At 40.3% G+C, this 18360-nt stretch overlaps 1 protein-coding gene across 2 annotated transcripts in view; it reads right to left on the reverse strand.

Moving 5' to 3' along the window:
- The window catches only part of SMYD3 (SET and MYND domain containing 3), a 426029-nt gene that overhangs the window by 358684 nt on the left and 48985 nt on the right, over positions 1-18360 (reverse strand). For both annotated transcript variants that reach the window (XM_075412653.1, XM_075412652.1), the window contains exons 2-4: positions 12153-12216; positions 4836-4943; positions 3667-3724 (exon numbers count right to left, since the gene is read on the reverse strand). In XM_075412653.1, coding sequence (XP_075268768.1) covers positions 3667-3724; positions 4836-4943; positions 12153-12216 — 230 coding nt within the window. The remainder of the gene's footprint in view (positions 1-3666; positions 3725-4835; positions 4944-12152; positions 12217-18360) is intronic.

The raw sequence follows: 18360 nt of genomic DNA on the forward strand, positions 1-18360 counted from the left end.
TAGTGCCTTATTTTCTAATGCATGATCAGGCATGCATCAGGTCACTGATAACATGGAAAGTGAAACTCAGCTGACCTAGTAAGTTCAGTGCCTCATTACTTGCTTCATATTTTCTTTTTCCTGACAGCACAAAATGAATAAGGCCTAAATGGAGAATGTGAAGGTGAAGAGATGCAAGCATCCGTCTATAACAAAAGGCAAAGAGGATTACTATGTGCTATGAATCAATTTCATCTCTGCGTAATGGTGAATTGTTATTTTATTTTATACATCTGTCCTTAATGGGAATGAAAATAACCTTTTACCAGGAAAGTTTCTTCCCTGTACTTGAGAGCCACGCTTGTTGGCCTCCTGGAAGGACAATTTAAGATCTATGTTCCTCTTTGAAGCTCTCCTAGTCACTCACTTAAAAAGAGGATGCAATTAAAGCAGATGTCACTGGGTTTGGTTAAACAGCTGTCTAGTGTGTACAAAGCTTGGGCTTCTATGCTCTATCCCACCCGCTATCCCTCTGCTTGAAGATTCCGATTATTTTGTAGGTTGTAAATTGGCTATCACAGAGTTCCCATTTCAGACACAGCACACAAGTGAGCTGCTTTAACAATCTTCTGTGAACTACTTCTGGCAGAGCACTAAATGCTGGCTTACTAAAATGACCAGTACCCATGGTTAGCTAACAGCCAGGAGTCTTCCAGTGGGACCAGCTACAATTTGCTTCTTGTTTGGTACGGGTTTCCTTATTTGCAAACTCTTTGGTTCTGTTTAGAAGTGTTAGCCACTGACAGCCACCCTGGTCAGTTGAATAATGCAGTCCTACCAGTACACCGTATTATAGCAAACATATCCTTCTTCACGCTACATAGAGAGTTCAAGAAGCATCTATACTACCTATTGACTATTGCTTCCATTTCAGCGTGAAGTAACACTTTCCAAGATTTGCTCCCATTCCAATGGTCAGTCATTGCTGCTAAAATGTCATCTACAAGCCATGCCCGGGGTGACTGCAACGTGCTGAGCAAGCAATGACTCCAGAGGAATCTTAAGGGTGGTCTGTCCCTAACTAGGGTTCTTCCAGAGCAATCAGATTCAGCTCCTGACAAAGTTCAAACCTGTCAGTAGTAAGAATGCTAAGATATGCCCCTCCATACCTGGCACAAAGCCTATTTAAAAAAATAAAAAATTGCCTTTTTATAACTACCCACAGTGCCACTCATGTGCATCTTAACAGTGTGGACATTTGAGAGCGATCTTGCAAGCTTGAAAAAATGTATATGTTAGAAATCCAGACGTGTGTGCTCTTCACAATGTATGGAAAACTCTGGTACAGAAAAGTACCATATCTATGAGAACTGTGTCTTCAAGCAAAGCAGTATACTTTTAGATGACTGGAAAACTCAAGTTCAAAAATTTTAAAAAAAAACTCATAAACATACACTTGCATTTCTTACATAATATTCCTTTGAAACTAAAGATTCTTTTTCCTTTAAATGTAATTTTGCAAGATGACACGTCATTCACCTTAAACTACTTCATGCACATTGCAAAATGTATTATGACAAAGAGAGGAAGGCATAAGTTGCTTCACTATTAGCAAATAAAACACCTCTAGAATGGAGAAGAGGAATCATGTAAGTAGTGTAGTACATGCTTTTTTGACTTTCCTATGGATTCTAACAAGTACCAAAGGAAAGTAACTCCTTATCAACACCATCTGTAAATTGTGTGGTAAATGGGAAAAATGCTATGAAATAACAGTAGCTTTCTGAGGATAAAAAACCATCACAGCTAGTACAAGTCGTCACACAATCCCAAAACACTCTTTTGGACTATTCTAACTCCAAAACCATAAAGACCATCTATCACTCTAGCAAGAAAGCTGTGAATAGGAAAGAGGCAGTCAAAACCTTTACATAAGATTATGCAAGCGTCACAGGCCTTTTGTACTGTATTCTGTACAGTAACTACACCGGTTAATGTCTAGGAGTCCTGAACACCTTGCGCTTTGGAGTTAAGATTACTACACAGGAATTGTTATTAAGGATATTAGACTAAATACAGATGAAAGACTAGATGTGGATCTCTCACTTGCCTACTCCTAAACTAGCTTGTTATGGACCATCTGTTTCTGTCTCAGTGAGAGGACAGCCATTCCACCTGCATCACAGGCTGTTATCAGCATTTCCTTCAGAATGAGAATTACTAGTAGTAGTTTTCGGTCTGTTTACAGATATTTGTACCATTTATCCATTGCAGCTCAGGCCTGTGCAATACCAGGCTTCTCTCCAGACATCTCTTCACACTATTCCTCTTGTCTCCAGTCAAGCCAAGAGAAGTTGAGATGGTCTCCTGAGGGGTACTGAGAAACCTCAGTTGGTATGGAATTATCACTTACACAAAAATCATTGCCTGCACTAGATAAAATTGTGTACAAGCTGTAAAAGAGATAAATATTTAATTTTTAAAGGGAAACTCTTCCCTTCCCCACAGTTCCTCCTGTGCCACTGTTCAACCAGCCATTGGTACAACAGAGCACCACAAAGAACGTATTTCCCTGGATCCCAGCAGTGCCATGAAGCATAGAAGTCCATAATCTTCATCATTTTAACTTCATTTGAAGCATCTGCAAATGCTGCTCTTAATTCAGATACTCATCTAACTCACCACAAACCTTTGTTATGTGATTTCAGAATAACCATGGCAGAAAATCGTGATGTTTTAAATAACAGAAATTCATACCCTGTATCCCTTTTAATTTGTTGCCTTATTAAGGTCTTTTGCCCTTGCAGTTTGGGATAAGGCAGCAGAATGTCAGGATGTACAGAAGTAAAACCTAACACTAGTTACTGTAGTTTTTTATTTATGTGTTTTTTACTTCTACCTGACTATATCAATAGATCAAGCTGGTTTATAGCCAAAGATCTGAATGACACTAAAAAATGTTGAGGTAATCAAAATGTTCACATTACTCTCCAGAAAATACCTTTAAGCAAGATAGAAGAATGAACTAAGGGTGTGTTTTTTCCCTTATAAGTCTTTAACCTTTAAGCTACCGCAAAATCTGGAAAAAACGTTTTCTATTTCAACATTAGCTCTGCTGAGAGCTTATAATGAGCACCCTCTCCTATCCAAGCAGTTGAAATTTGAGAAAGTACAAAAATAACACCTGCACAAGTTTATCTTTTTTTCTCCATTGAAAAGTCATGTAGAATAAAGACATGCACATATCTTTTGCAAATTTTAGATTTCTTTCCTTTTTATGGGAGTTGTTTTGAAGCTTTATGCAAGAGCACATAAATATTAAAAAGTAACACCCCAATGTAAAAAATATATGTATTTTTGCATAGGTATATAAAAATATTGACACTGTATGTAGTAAGCCAGATATTGAGTAAATTAAAAACTTAACAGGCAAGATGTACACTGTAAAATGAGAAAAAATATTAAAGCCAAAAAATCAGGTGGAAGTCTTGCTTGAACAAGACACACATTTTTTCCTTGATCTTTGAAAAAACTGCTCTTTCCCACAGAAGTTTTAGCAGGTATTGTCTTTGATTCTGTTATTTAACAGAGCAGACCTTCAGAAGGCAAGCTGCAGGACAATCAGATGGACATTCTGTAAAGCTGAACTTGGAAGAATTTCCTGCAATATGGTTGTCAATTACTCACTTGACTGAAGATCGGAAAAAGAGTAGAGTCTCTCAGAAAGGCACACTGATTGTCTAAGCTGTAGAGAAAAACAGATAATTAACACTTACATACCACACTTTATCTTGAAAACACTCTACAAGATTGATTACTCAATGTGATATGCCTGTGAGATAATTAGGTAAGGCTAACAGCATCAACATAAATCTAGTCATTCCACACTTGCTGTAAACTATCATAAAAATACTAATTTTTTATTGCTGTTACAACACTGGGTTTTTTTGTTGTTTTTTTTTTTCCACTTCGGCAGCTTGCCCTCAGTAATTTTCTCTGGCCCTATACACCATGACTGAAAGCAATTTATGCAGTTAGCAGTCTCAGATTTCATGTGACTATAATTAATACACAGTATAGCCAGGTACATATTTGCCCTTTAAAAACAATCATGCACACACTCTTCCCAACAATGTATAAATTAAGATATTAAATCATATGTTATATCAGATCACAACAAATATGCGTTTTTATCCAAGACAGCGAGCATCATGGCAGGGTCAGCAAAAAAAGGGGAAAATCCTTTTTTGAATTACAATCCCACACAGCCATAAGCTGCTTAACCTAACAGAAAATTTAGTCGACATAAATTAATCAAACCGTGGGAACGTGAAATACCCAGGATTTCCAAGAGAGTTTAGAAAAAGGAAAAAAAAAAAACAGAAATAATTGAGATTAAGAGAACCCAACATTGAAAGCATGGCACTGTGCCCTCTAAAGAAAGAGCTAGCTAACAGCATTCCTGTCCTTACCACTCCACCAGATAAGGCTGAATGAGGTTCCCAGTGAAGTTAATGGAAAAGCACCAATAATTTCAATAGTATGGAAGAAAAAACAGTGTCCTCTATGCTTTCCTTCTAGGCAGAAATAAGTTTAGAATGCTACCATACAGTCATAGGAAGAGAAAGTTGATAAACAGGTCCCTTGAGCTTAATTACGTCCATTTTAGTATCTCTTGATCCTTTCAGCATTTCTGCAAATTAAACGGTAATCTTGTAATGCAATATGCAGTCCAATTTTGTTCAGCAATCCCAGTCACTTCAGCTTTCTAGCTCTTAATTACATTAAAAATGTAGAGTGAAAAAGTATTTATCTGAATCTGTTACACTGAATAAATCTAGAAGAATTTCACTTACTAGTTTAAAAACAATCCTGCCAGCAAGTCTGACAGAGTCTGGAGGAAAATTAGGCTTGATGCTCTTAAGACATCTGCATTCCTGCTTGTGGTCCAGCCAAGCTTCTTTCTATTAGGGTTTGTTAAATAGGAAGTGAAAGAAAAAAACTGCATGTTAGTTTACATAATATACATTCTGTTTTTTTACATATACACATATATTTTACATATATAATTATTTATATTTATATATGTGCACAAACAAACATGCTCAGCCTTGCCATGGGCTGGATCTGGGGACCCAGAACCACAACAGCATCACAGCCATGGAGCCAGGTTGGGAGGAAGGCTGCAGAGCCGAAAGCCAGCTCCAAAGGACCAGGTAGGGGACCCTCCTCGGGTACTGCCCTCCACTGACTGGCAGCCTCCAACACAGGCAACCTCAGATGCCAACTGCTGCAGAAACAGCAGCACGCACACTTTACCAGTGTAGCCTAAGACTGCAGCTATAGCGTGAGCATTGCGGAAAGGGACAGGCTGGGTTATCCACTCAAACCAACCCCATCACGCCACTCCCTCCTCTAACACAATTAATTGTGTAACTGATAGTATGGGCACTGGAGCTACAGCAATGCAGGTTCAGGACACAACCTTATCACCATTATGCTACCCAAGAATTTAACTTTACCTTCAAAAAAACCTAAGAGAAACACTAAGTTCCCAGTCCAGTTCCTTGCCATTACAAACCTCTGTTTCATTCTACTGTCTGACAACATAGTTCGTACCACACTCTTTCAAACATTTTATCTGACGCCTTTAATGTACAAAAGAAACATGCAGAGATAGAATGAAAACGGCACAGAAATCTAGATGAAATACCTTCATTTTTTGTCCCATGTTCCTGCCATACAAATCTTTTTGTTTACCTTATGCAACATGATATAAATAGCATGATGAGCTTAGTTCAAATTGATATCCCCGTTCCAGCTAGCTGGACTTCTTATTAGATAAATAAACAGGCTCTGATTCTCATTTCATTGTGGCAAGAAGAGATGGAGCTGCATACTTCACAAAATTGGAGAGAACTAGAAGGGATGCTAAAGTTTCCTCTGCTATCTTAATTCTGCCAACATACACAACACTCTAGGGAAGCGTTCACTCAGCAGTCAAGACCACACAGACCTTCAGAGTCCATCCTCTTCACCAAAATGCAGCTGCTCTAAAGCAGTAGTCCAGTTTTCCACACTGCAAAATCCATCCCCAAAAATGCCTGATCTGATGAGGCATTAAGGCCCACGGCTGGGAGGACTGGTGATATTTTCACAGTTCAGACCAGGAATGGTCGTTGTAACCAAAATTTACCAAAATGGAAGATGGAACCAAAAATATTTTAGTTGAATGTACTACCTGAACCTGCAATCTCTACTTCAAAGACCACTTTTATTAGATGAGCAAAGACTAACACTTCCATAGCAGAGAAGAGACAGGATGACAAGGTGATGGAAAGCTGCTATATATTGAAATATGTTTCTTTTTCCCCCCCCTCCTTCCTTGTGTCCCCTAGATCAGTGTGGAAGAGCAACAAGAATGAGTCTTCAGCTAGAGAAACATGTTGGAAGACACAGTAAATTTCTGATCACCATTTTTCTTTGCCTTCTGTCTTTACAAGTTGAAAATTCTGTTCATAATTTACAAAAATTCCAAGCCCATCTAATTAACATAGTACATATTTACATGTTTTATTTATAAATTCACAGTATATGCTTGAAGCCACCCAGCTGTTTCAAATACTCTTAAAAAACAAATAGAAAAAACAGCACACAACAAAAAATTGCTACAATGACAAGAACTCAGAATAACCAAGGGTTTCTGAAGGTGATATTTTCTCATAGATATGCAGTAAGGAAAAAAAAAATGAACTCAGAAAAACAGCTTCTGTTAGGTAACTGCCACACAGAAAATGATAAAATGTCTAATATAAAGAAATTACATGTTCAGCAATAAAAAAAAAAAAGAGGGAATGGCAGTGGTACGTGCAAGTTCACATCACACCTGTAGAAGCTGACATGCTAGTTATAAAGATTAGAAAGTTTATCACAATTTTTCTTAAGCTGCATTTAAGTGGGGGAATTGTTTCAGGTAACTAGGTTTCAGCACCACTAGTACTTCTTCTGTTTCATACAGGTTTTTCCCCCCCATTGGCTTACACATAATAAATAAATTGGACTTTATATTTCTTTCAGATACATGGGAGATTTGTAATTTAATTTCCTTTACCCATAACTCTACAAGGGGACTAAATGAGGCATTAATCCAAATACAGTTAGAGTCACATGCTGTCTGACAAATAAAAGTTAAGTATCTACTGCTGAATAGAATTATTCTTGTCTAGAAGAAACAAGGTCATGCTTGTAAATGTCCAGACATCATTCTGAGTAATTGGCATTTTTATCCCACTTAAACTAAAATTGTTCTTTGGAGTAAGCCTTTATCTGTCAATGTTTTTTTTCCTACACAACTGTTGCACAGAATTTTAAACATGCTAGAGGTGACATCAAAATGATTAATAGCTTACCCAACCAATAAAGCCCTAATGAGATTAAACATGCAGTACCATATAGCATCATACACCACGTTTCTTTGAGCTGTGTTCCCACATGAGAAGAGCAGTTCAACACATGCCTTCTGCAAAACAGCGCTTCGGCCAAAACCGATGCCAAGAAGGAATTAGCCCGAGTCCTCTGCTGAAGGAGTGCTGGAACGGGGACTGACATTCACTTCCTCCCAACTGGACGGGGAGAGGGGGAAAAGCTCCAAATGTATTATGTATAATGGAATTCAACAACATTTCTTCGCACTACCAATAAAACAAGGATACAAATTATAGAACAATATGAAACCATGAAGATTTGCGACCCTGGAGAGACCTACTTTTAAAGTCAGTCTGTAACAATACTTCTTGGTGGGCACAGAATAGGCCCACAGTTCTCCATGGGAGGTTTTCTTAACTCTGCGTATTAAGGTTTTTATATACCATATCCAGCATTAGTATAAATATTGCAGTGCAGAGGTACGGCCACCTGGTACAAGCCTTCTCCCTCCTCACCATGTAAGGTCTTCCCATTTTGCAACAGTTTTTTTTTTTCCTCCTGTTAGAAATGAACATTATCAGGAGGCAAAGAAAGACAAGGAAACAGCACAGGGCAGTACTCAGCCCTCCACCTCACCACACTTAGTAACTCAGAAAGAATATTCCTCCTGTTATCTCCTCCCAAATCATTGTCTCTCTTTCAAGCTCAATGACAGGCCGGTCAGCCTCACCTCCATCCCGGGAAAGGTGATGGAGCAGCTTATCCTGGAGGCCATCATCAAGCAAGTGGAAGAAAAGAAGGTTATCAGGAGTAGTCAGCATGGATTCACAAAGGGGAAATCATGCCTGACCAATCTGATAGCTTTCTACGATGACATGACTGGCTCGGTAGACGAAGGGAGAGCCGTGGATGTTGTCTACCTTGACTTCGGCAAGGCTTTCGACACAGTCTCCCATGATATCCTCCTAGGGAAGGTCAGGAAGTGTGGGCTGGATGAGTGGTCGGTGAAGTGGATAGAGAACTGGCTGAATGGCAGAACTCAGAGGGTTGTCATCAGCGGCGCTGAGTCTACTTGGAGGCTGGTAACAAGTGGTGTCCCTCAGGGGTCAGTACTGGGCCCAGCCTAGTTTAACTTCTTCATCAACGACCTGGATGAAGAGTTAGAATGTACCCTCAGCAAGTTTGCTGATGACACCAAACTGGGAGGTGTGGTAGATACACCAGAAGGCTGTGCTGCCATTCAGCGTGACCTGGATAGGCTGGAAAGCTGGGCAGAGAGGAACCTGATGAGGTTCAACAAAGCCAAATGCAGGGTCCTGCACATGGGGAGGAACAACCTCATGCACCAGTACAGGCTTGGGGTGGACCTGCTGGAGAGCAGCTCTGCGGAGAGGGACCTGGGTGTCCTGGTGGACGACAGGTTAACCATGAGCCAGCAGTGTGCCCTGGCTGCCAAGAAAGCCAATGGGATCCTGGGGTGCATCAAGAAGAGTGTGGCCAGCAGGACGAGGGAGGTTCTCCTTCCCCTCTACACCGCCCTAGTGAGGCCCCATCTGGAGTACTGTGTCCAGTTCTGGGCTCCCCAGTTCAAGAAAGATGAAGAGCTACTGGAGAGAGTCCAGCGGAGGGCTACGAGGATGGTGAGGGGACTGGAGCATCTCCCCTACGAGGAGAGGTTGAGGGAACTGGGCTTGTTCAGCCTGAAGAAGAGAAGGCTGCGAGGGGACCTTATAAATGCCTACAAATATCTGAAGGGTGGGTGTCAGGAGGAAGGGGCCAAGCTCTTTTCAGTGGTGCCCAGTGACAGGACAAGGGGCAATGGGCACAAACTGAGGCACAGGAAGTTCCATCTGAACATGAGGAAGAACTTCTTCCCTCTGAGGGTGAAGGAGCCCTGAAACAGGCTGCCCAGGGAGGTTGTGGAGTCTCCTTCTCTGGAGATATTCAAGACCCGCCTGGACGCGGTCCTGTGCAGCTTGCTGTAGGTGACCCTGCTTCGACAGGAGGGTTGGACTAGTTGACCCACAGAGGTCCCTTCCAACCCCTACTATTCTGTGATTCTGTATCCCAAGTGCAATTCCTCAGGCTTTACCCATGTGAACAGGGCCAGCGCCCACATGGCGTAGGAGACAGTGTTTACTGGTGTTTACTAGCTGTTTGCTGGTGGCAAAACAAAGACTTCTACAAGACATTTGCAGCTTTAAAAAAGGCTCATTTTGATACATCCTAACACAGAAATCCCCTGCTGCATCTACTTTAAAGTTTCCTTCACAAAGTCCACCTTTAACCTAAACCTAGTTCAGCTACTCAGATTAATCTCTATTTTGTTTTAAGAAAGATTTTTACACTAATTCTGATTTCATTTAATGTATTAACCAGAAAATTCCAGAAAACTGACACTTTTGAAGCCCAAGCTCAAAGTTTTGAGTTGCAGGATTCGTTTAATACACATTAAGAAATAATCAAATCATTCTGCAACTAAGTGTAAATTGTAAATCCTACCACACAATTTGCATTTCAAAGTTATCTGTATTTATAAAACTAGAATAGTCCTGTTCTGCCAATATGCATTTTTTAAATGTGCAAACTGCAATTTCATTCAATACCCTGCTGTGTATTTTGTTCAGCAATTAGTTCAATTAGAAGTGCACATATTAATGAACTGCACTGAAGCTACAGAGGCTAAGCAGAGCACAACGCCTTCGGCTTGGCCAAGGAGAGCTTTGCTAACAGCTGCTATAAAACCAGAGCTGCACACCAGTTTAGCTAGTTTATCAAAAGAAATACAAATTAGAGGACAGTCCTCAAAAGCAAACAGATCTGGCTGGTCTCAGTCTTATCTGGATCATCTACCCTTAGTCATCAATTCCAATAAATTCACCGTTTTGATTAGAAAGCAACATTTTTTCAGTTAGTTATTCTCTATTGCTACCTAATACCACAGGATATTATATAATATTAATTCATTGATAGTAACAGTTCAGGATACTACGTAACACTAAATACACAGCACATTAAGTGCAGATCACTTTTAGCAGCAGTAACCTGTCTGCTGAAATCAATACCTACAACTGTGGACGGCTTCAAGCACATGAACCCTAGAGCTGGAAGCACAAATCAAAGATACCCAAGATGGCTTCAGGCTATCCAGCGTGAACCCTTGAAGCACGCCGACATAGTTGTTTTTCCCAAGGAGCAAGCCTCATTTCCTACCTTCATTGCCACTACACCCAGGTGGGAACAGGGTATTGCATTACACCTTGCAGATTTGCTTGTGCAGGTCAGTGCCAGCACTGTCTCATTTCACATTAGACTTGACAATAGAAGCTTTACCCATAGCTCTCCTCATAGATATTTGTTTTAAACTTTTCTTGCAAATACTCTGGCCTTTTATACTCTTCACAGTCATGTTTTCCTTATGATCTCCCATAATAAATCTACCTGTGGCATGATTATTGATGCTACAGTAAGCACCTAATGTATTTTGCACACGTTTGCCATACAATGAATCAAAATGACATATCTTCCTCCATTCCCTTTCTGTATGTTTCAATCCCAAAAAGGAGGGGTTTCTGGTGTTTTGAGAACACTGCAGAACATACTGAGGCAGAATTGTTTACAGAAGCACATGATATGTGAAAAGATCACTTGAATATCAAGGACTTAACTCAAAAAGTGAAATTCATATACATTCAATAGAGTATCACTACTACTTTGTTTTGACCATTAGTTGATTTTCTTCATTTTTCTCTATTTAGAAAAAAAAAACCCACAACAGAAATCACAAAGCAAAGCTAACAGGAACATTTAAAAATTCAAGGGCTCTGTAAGGCGACCCTCACAGTTCAAATCTCAGGTGCCTGGTTCTCTGCTGTGTTTGGCCTTACACAATCATTTAGCCTTGCATGTCCACTCAGTACCAAGTCCTGCCAACTTCTGCGCACATGCTTAAGTGACAAGCCAAATATAAAAGCCAAGGCTTTAGGTTTGAACACCTTTAAGGATTGTTTCATGGTCTAGAATCACAGGATAATTCAGGTTGGAAGGGATGTACGGAGATCTTTAGTTGCAAAGCAGGGTCAGCTCTGGCGTCAGACCCAACTCGGAGCTTTATCCAGTCGGGTGTTGAAACCCTCAAAGCATGCAGATAGCAGAAGCACCCCGGCCAGCCTGTTCCACCTTCTGGCTGTACTCAGGGTGAGACAACTTTTTCTTATATCCTATGTGAACCTCTCTTCTTTCAACTTAAGCCTGTTGTCCCTTGTCCTCCAACCATGCACCACTGTGAAAAGCCTGGCTCCATTTTCTTGAAAACCTCCCCAGAGATGCAGTTTTGCCCAAGGCCTTCTCTTCTCTGCACATTCTTGACCCTCATTTCCTCTGAAAAAACTGGAATATATACTTTGCCATGATAAAAATTACTCTTGAAACACAAACTGTTTTACTGCAAAATTGACTTAAGAGCCTTCAGTCTGCAGCCAGCAAAGTTGGAGAATTATTCCTCCCCCTCTAAGTAAGCACCACAGATTTCAGCTTAGTTTTGTCTATTGCACTGACTATAATCTTATATTTGTTACCATAAAAATACTCAAAGCAAGGCAGCATGTTTACACACGCCGTCCATAACTACAAATAAGAAATTGCAGTGTGGAGGTATGACAATGCACAAAACGCATAGATATCCTGTAAATAAAGTATTCAGATGCCCATTTTCTTCAACCCTTTATAGTTCTTATTTTTTATCTTACCTGACAAGATTTACCACAGTATTTAGCAACCTTGCACTGAGAGCATCTGTGCAGATGTTCATTTCTGTGTACAAAAAGAAGAAAATCAGTTATAGATACAAACTGAGCTTTGTACTTATCTTTCTTACATAACTAGTAATTTTCAAATAATTCAAGGCAATAAAAATATCTGACAAACAAGAGTAATCTAAAATGCACTGTTACACAAGAAGAAATCATGCATGGTTACATTTAAAGCTATATTCACGATCCTTTACTCCTGTACCAGCACCACTGGAGCAACTTCAGATCAACAGGAAAGAGATCAAACGTGCTTTTTTTTCTGCCACACACCTATAACCCTGAGGAGTTTGATTTCATAGATAACATCACAATTAGAGTTGCGCAATACAGCTAGTTAATCTATTTATTACCCGTCTTGAATCTTGTCTTAAGCAAGCATCACGATCTGTCTTAAGCAAGACCTTGCTATGAATCTGCAGTTGTGACATCAAATTATAACTTTGTAACAGAGTCTGCAGTTGACACGGCAGCAGAAATTTCTGTTCTAAGAAAATATTTCCGACTGGTGGACAGTGAGACCAAAATAAAAAGGGGGGGGGGGGGTGTGTCAGGGAGACACAGAAGGGATAAAAAGCCAGTGAAAGCTAGAAGAATAACTACCAGAGCTACACATCACAATCTAAAGGTTAAAAGCACCTCCTGACTCTAGTACCATCTTCTGATGGTTGCTTAGTTTGCAGTTATATAAGTTCAGAAAATATCACCGAAGTTCTGTAAATTTTTAGACACTAAGGAAACATTAAATGTGAAAGCACACACAGCAAATCTTACACCTCAGATACACAAGTTCAGGTAAAGAGATTTACTTCACATGAGTAGAAACAAGACAGGTTTCAAGGCTTTCCTTCCCTCCTTTTTCTGTAGAAAAATATTGAACGTTACATTATTCCAGTAACACTGGGAAGTTTTCACTTTGATTTCTTAACATGCAAAGTTACTGGCATGCTTTATGGGCATTCATTAGGCTGGGAAAACAGTATCTACTTTTGTTGTTGTTCAAACTGAAGACAGGATAGTTACATTACAGATACAACAATTAACTATACCGTACGGAGGGCACAATCCTTATTACTCCCGCTGAGACTTCCCCCTGGCCATCCCTCCAACCTTAACCAAGCGCTGGGACCTGGCGAGCTGCACGCAGCCGAACGCAGCTCAGTTACACCCAGCAAACTGTCCCCACGAGCTGCTCCTCAGCATCCCCTGATCCAACCTTCTGCCAGGCCAGGAAGGAGCTATGTGTCACTCGCATCACCCTCCCCCTCAAAACGCAATTTCAGTAATGCAAACTTTACGTTGCTATAGTGCTTTACATTTAGCTGCCTCTAATCTTATCACATAGATCAATTCAGCCTACCAATTTAATTGGGAGACAGCTAAGCATCTAACACAGCCCATTTTGAACTGAAAGGGCAAGTTTAAATAATGAGATGAAGGAACTTTCTCTGCAAGATTCCCGGTGCCAGCATATTGGTACTAGGTGCGCTCTTTTCATTCGCACTCACAACGGATGCAGCTAAAACAAGGTGCAATTCTCTGTCTCTGCTGACACAAAAGAAAACTCCTCCACTGTTCAGCAATCTAGAGGCTGCACACCGTATACGCAGACACCCAGCTCAACCGTATTATCACACCACCTATCTTTCTTTCTTCTTTTACTTACACGACTCAGTTATCCCCAAATTTTAATTTCTATGAGCGACTTCACAATGGTAGAATACTCTCCAAAGGCCACATCCAAAAAAAGCACCAACATGCCCACAAACTTCAATCTACAACTTCTGGATGATTAATTCAGCCCACTAATTGCAGCTGTGACACCAAAGCTCTCAGGAGTAGGGGCAGAACACCAGAGATACCATGGACCATCCTCTAGCACAAACCAGCCTCTCCTTTCCCTCAAGTCCCACCGGCGCAAAGGGTGTTTTGCTATTTATCAAAGTATTACTATGTTTGAATTATTAAAAATCATAGCTTATGCACTATCTTAGGACTCTCCTAAGCATTCAGGGAGTTTAGATAGCTGCTTTGGTCAAAGATTAAGAGGAGCATTATGTACAGATCATTACATTCAAGTAACAATCTTTTCATTTCTACTGCATTAAAATGACTATTTTGCTGCACAACATTTTGAAGGCATTCCAAACTACCAGGAGGAAAATAAATTAGAAATATTTCAGATATAAGCAAATGTTTTGATAGTGCCTTCCTTACCTTCCTACCTGCAAAGCCAGCCCTGGAGACTGAAAAAACTAGCAACTGTTGGATTCGTATAAGCAGAATGTAAAATCCTGCACATTCACAATAGTTTTTTGATTTTAAAGTGCAATGCCTGAGCATGATTCAGAGTTAGAAACAAGTGTGAAATCTTCATTTTGCTAGCTGGGGAGAGACGCTTCATTTTCAAGATTGAGCAATGACACAACTTTAACTAGCCTATGATAGAGGAGCAGATATTTCTCATTCTCGATTAGAAGCTCATGTCAGAGTAATTTTGGGAAGAAATACACTTCAGTGAAATAATTACTGCAGACCAAAAAAAAAAAAGGGGGGGGAAACAGAAATGCTGTTTGGACCTGCTCATTGATTTGGATATCAGAAGCAGTCCAGGTATAAATAGATGCTCGTAAACTACGCATACAAATTCTTTCCCACTGAGACAAGTTTTGACACATCTTTTAATACTATGCAGCACACTGTATCAAGGATATAAAAGAATTCTTTATAAGAAATCCACATCTTCTTTCTAGATATTTCACAATTAACAGGATAGATTAAAGGTTTTCTGAAGCTAGACCTTTCAAATTACTGGAAGAAGACACTACAAGAACTTGAACTTGTTCAGCTGTGGCTTTATTCCTTTTGAGTCTGCCAGTGAACCACCACAACCTCGCAGGCAACATTACCACTAGAAATCTGCCTGTCAGCCTAGAACAAAAAAAGAAAGTCAAGCACCTGGAGCTTTGGTTTGCTGTTCAGCTCCCCACATCACAGCCACAGCCCTCGATATGGTCATTCTGCAGCGTGTGCCTGTTGCTCTTTACAGGTCTGTTTTACACATCTGTACAGAACCACAGAGGGGTCACGAAGGAGCTTTCGGCCCCTCTTTTTCTAGATACTTCCTTTGTATTCAATAGTCTACATCATTGCTAGCAGTCTCTGTCAAACTTCTCTTCATCGTTGTATAGTATTATCTGAATAACTAAGTGGTCTCCCTACTGCAGAATGACCGAGCAAAACCATTTTAAAGCAGACTTTTTTTATTCTAAAAGCTATTCATCAAAACACAGAAATTACTAAGTACCTTGATAACAAAGCATTTGTAACTTTAATCCCATGCACATTAAAGTAGCAAAAAGTCTCAGCAGCAACAAATAAAACAGATTCCCAAAGCAGAGTACTTCTAACTTCCTGGAGCTGGAATTTAAATGAACGAACGCCCGTAACTATCAGAGAAGTCTCTCCTGCAGATTTCATATTCTTCCATCAGAAGCCCAGATCTGACACCCTTAATATACTGCAAGCACACCTAGCCTTGGTATACCTCTTGGTATTTTCTCAAGACACACCAGGATTTACTGGAATCATTGGTGTTAAGTCATTGAGACTTATTCATTCTTTCTTTTGTAAGAAAAAGACCTGTCGCCACAAAGCACCAAACTCCTCCAGCACGCACAAAAGTGGATTATTTCCTTTGTCCCTAAGAGTTAATGATGCTGCAGTAACAAATGCATACATACACAAAAATCTAAGGACCATCATTCAAAACTTGGATTTTCGCCAAACTGACACAACCAGTCAGATTATTTGAATAAGGTGACTCCCTGCTGGCACCCTATAATGAATGAATTATCCATTCATCTTTGGGGGTTTCTTTGAATGACAAGCAGGTGTAGAATGCCTGTTACAGAGCTGACTAGTACAGCTACTGATGAAATCATTGTTTTTTCTTCCAATCCTCCCACTTGGAGGAAAAAAATTCCTTTAGATTTATAGGATCTATGAATCTCACTACATGACATTTTAAACATCAACCAGCATAATCTAAAACACTTAATCTGAATATAAAGAATTCAAAATTCATGTATTCATATATACAAGATTCATGTATTTTAGAACATTTTTAAAAGTGAGACAATTTGCCTAGTTTATTCCCATCCTTCTCAATATTTTATTAATGTTATAGGCTTTATTGAAACAATTTTAAAGTCACTGTCAAATACTCCCATGCATTTCTTATCACCTGCAAACATCATCTGGAGATAGTATCTGGTTACTCACAAGGTATCTACTGTATCTCACCTAATGTGACTAATTTCATGGATGAGAAAACGCATAGAATTTGATCTAATGCATTCAGTAATACTTGAATCTCTGAAAAATTTTCTGCTGCAACAGAAAAGGAAAGCAAGATGCAGCAATTGAAAACAAATTATTAATTTTCTAATACAGCTTCATCAAGAACTTCCAAACAACTACAACCTCTTATGAAACAGCAAGCACAAGTGAGGATCTTAGCCTGTACTAAAAAAAAATCCACAAGAATGAAGTAAGCAGGGGTTGTCCATTGTCTACTAGCGTGGTGTTATGGTCAGGTAAAGAATCTTTACCCTAAGGAATTTAGGGATTACTAATTTTTTTCATCATTATTGTCTACAAACACCATTCACAGCATAAGTTCTCCTAATGTGTACTGAGAAAGCAAAAAAATAACTCCAAACATATAGGCGGGTGTGAGAAACCCCAAGGGATTGTTATGGACAGGAGACAAAAGAAAACCTGTGAGATAGGGAAAAAAACAGTAAGACTGTTCACCTGGAAGCGGTACACACGTCCTCCCCAGCAAAATAACTTTTTTTTCGTTTGGCTTTTTTAAAATTCCTTTTTGTTAAAGGTACAAGCAGACCAGAGCACTGTAAGGAGGGGCTGACAACGAGCGGTGAGGCAGCCAGGTCTATGGGAAGCTGCTCCCACATATGAGCAGCAGCAGGAGACACAGCCTGAAAACACATGGCTAGGATCCTGAGAAGAACGCACCCAGTCTGAATCACAGAGTGAAGAGGCTGATGAGGGTTTGCCTGGACAGTCGAGTCCTATCAGAGCCACACCTGCACTCTCACAATGCACAAAACATGTGGCCTTTTAAAAACATCGCACAATATTGTGTTTGCCGGGAATGGGCGTAATACAATTTAAAACAACCACAACAAAACCCAACCAAATACAATTAACCCACTTAATTTATAATGAAAATGCATCTACACTTCTCTGCTGATTGCAGGCACTTGACTTTCAGCCCTACTCACAAGATAAGTGTCAGATATAACGGAACATTTGATTACCAGACTGAGCTCAACACTCCTTCCTACGCAGTTTATTCACACTTCTCCTTCTGCCACAGCTTGCAGGACAAAAGGGCAATCTCACACAAATCACCTACCGCATTTTTGTTGCTGATATTGTTTTTCAGTTAACAATCCAGCCCTATAATACATGTAACAAAACAGCGGCTCTTTCAAATACATGTCATGTTGAACTAATTTCCTGAAGAAATTCTTAGACCTTTGCGATTCAGTCGAACATGTCAAGTGCGTAAAGTCTACTTGGACTTTTTCCAAGAGTGTGCATTTCAGACCTGTCACAAAGTTAAAGCAATCAATACCCACAATAAGCAAACATGTCATTCATCGTTTTACTAATATGCTTCTGTCTTCCAATAACAAAGATGCGAATAACAAACAGCCATTTTAAATTTGGTAGATCTGAGAGCAGAGGCGTTGTACTAATGCAATTACAACTTTCTTTTCTCACCTCTCTCCCAGCGCAGCATAGTAGCACAGTTGGTCCCCAGCCCATGTGGGCATCAGCCACTGTGGGCAGCAGGCATCTCCAGCACAACAAAAGCCACAGCACTGCTCCTGGGACAAGGACAAAAGCTGCTGGAGGCCAGGCAGCAACAAGCCCAGGGCATATGACTCTGCCACATCCCAAATCCATGCCCTTGGCAAGCAACAACCCTCCGCAGCAGCGAGCCAAGCCCAGAGCAGGGGTTCCCAGCCCTCCACTGCCCTGGGGCAGCTCAGCAGGCCCAGGGCTTCCCCGCTTCTCCCCTGCCAGGGCCCTGAACCCACTCTGCAATTGCGGA

Source organism: Opisthocomus hoazin, chromosome 2, assembly GCF_030867145.1.
Source record: "Opisthocomus hoazin isolate bOpiHoa1 chromosome 2, bOpiHoa1.hap1, whole genome shotgun sequence".
In the NCBI taxonomy this organism is placed as follows: domain Eukaryota; kingdom Metazoa; phylum Chordata; class Aves; order Opisthocomiformes; family Opisthocomidae; genus Opisthocomus; species Opisthocomus hoazin.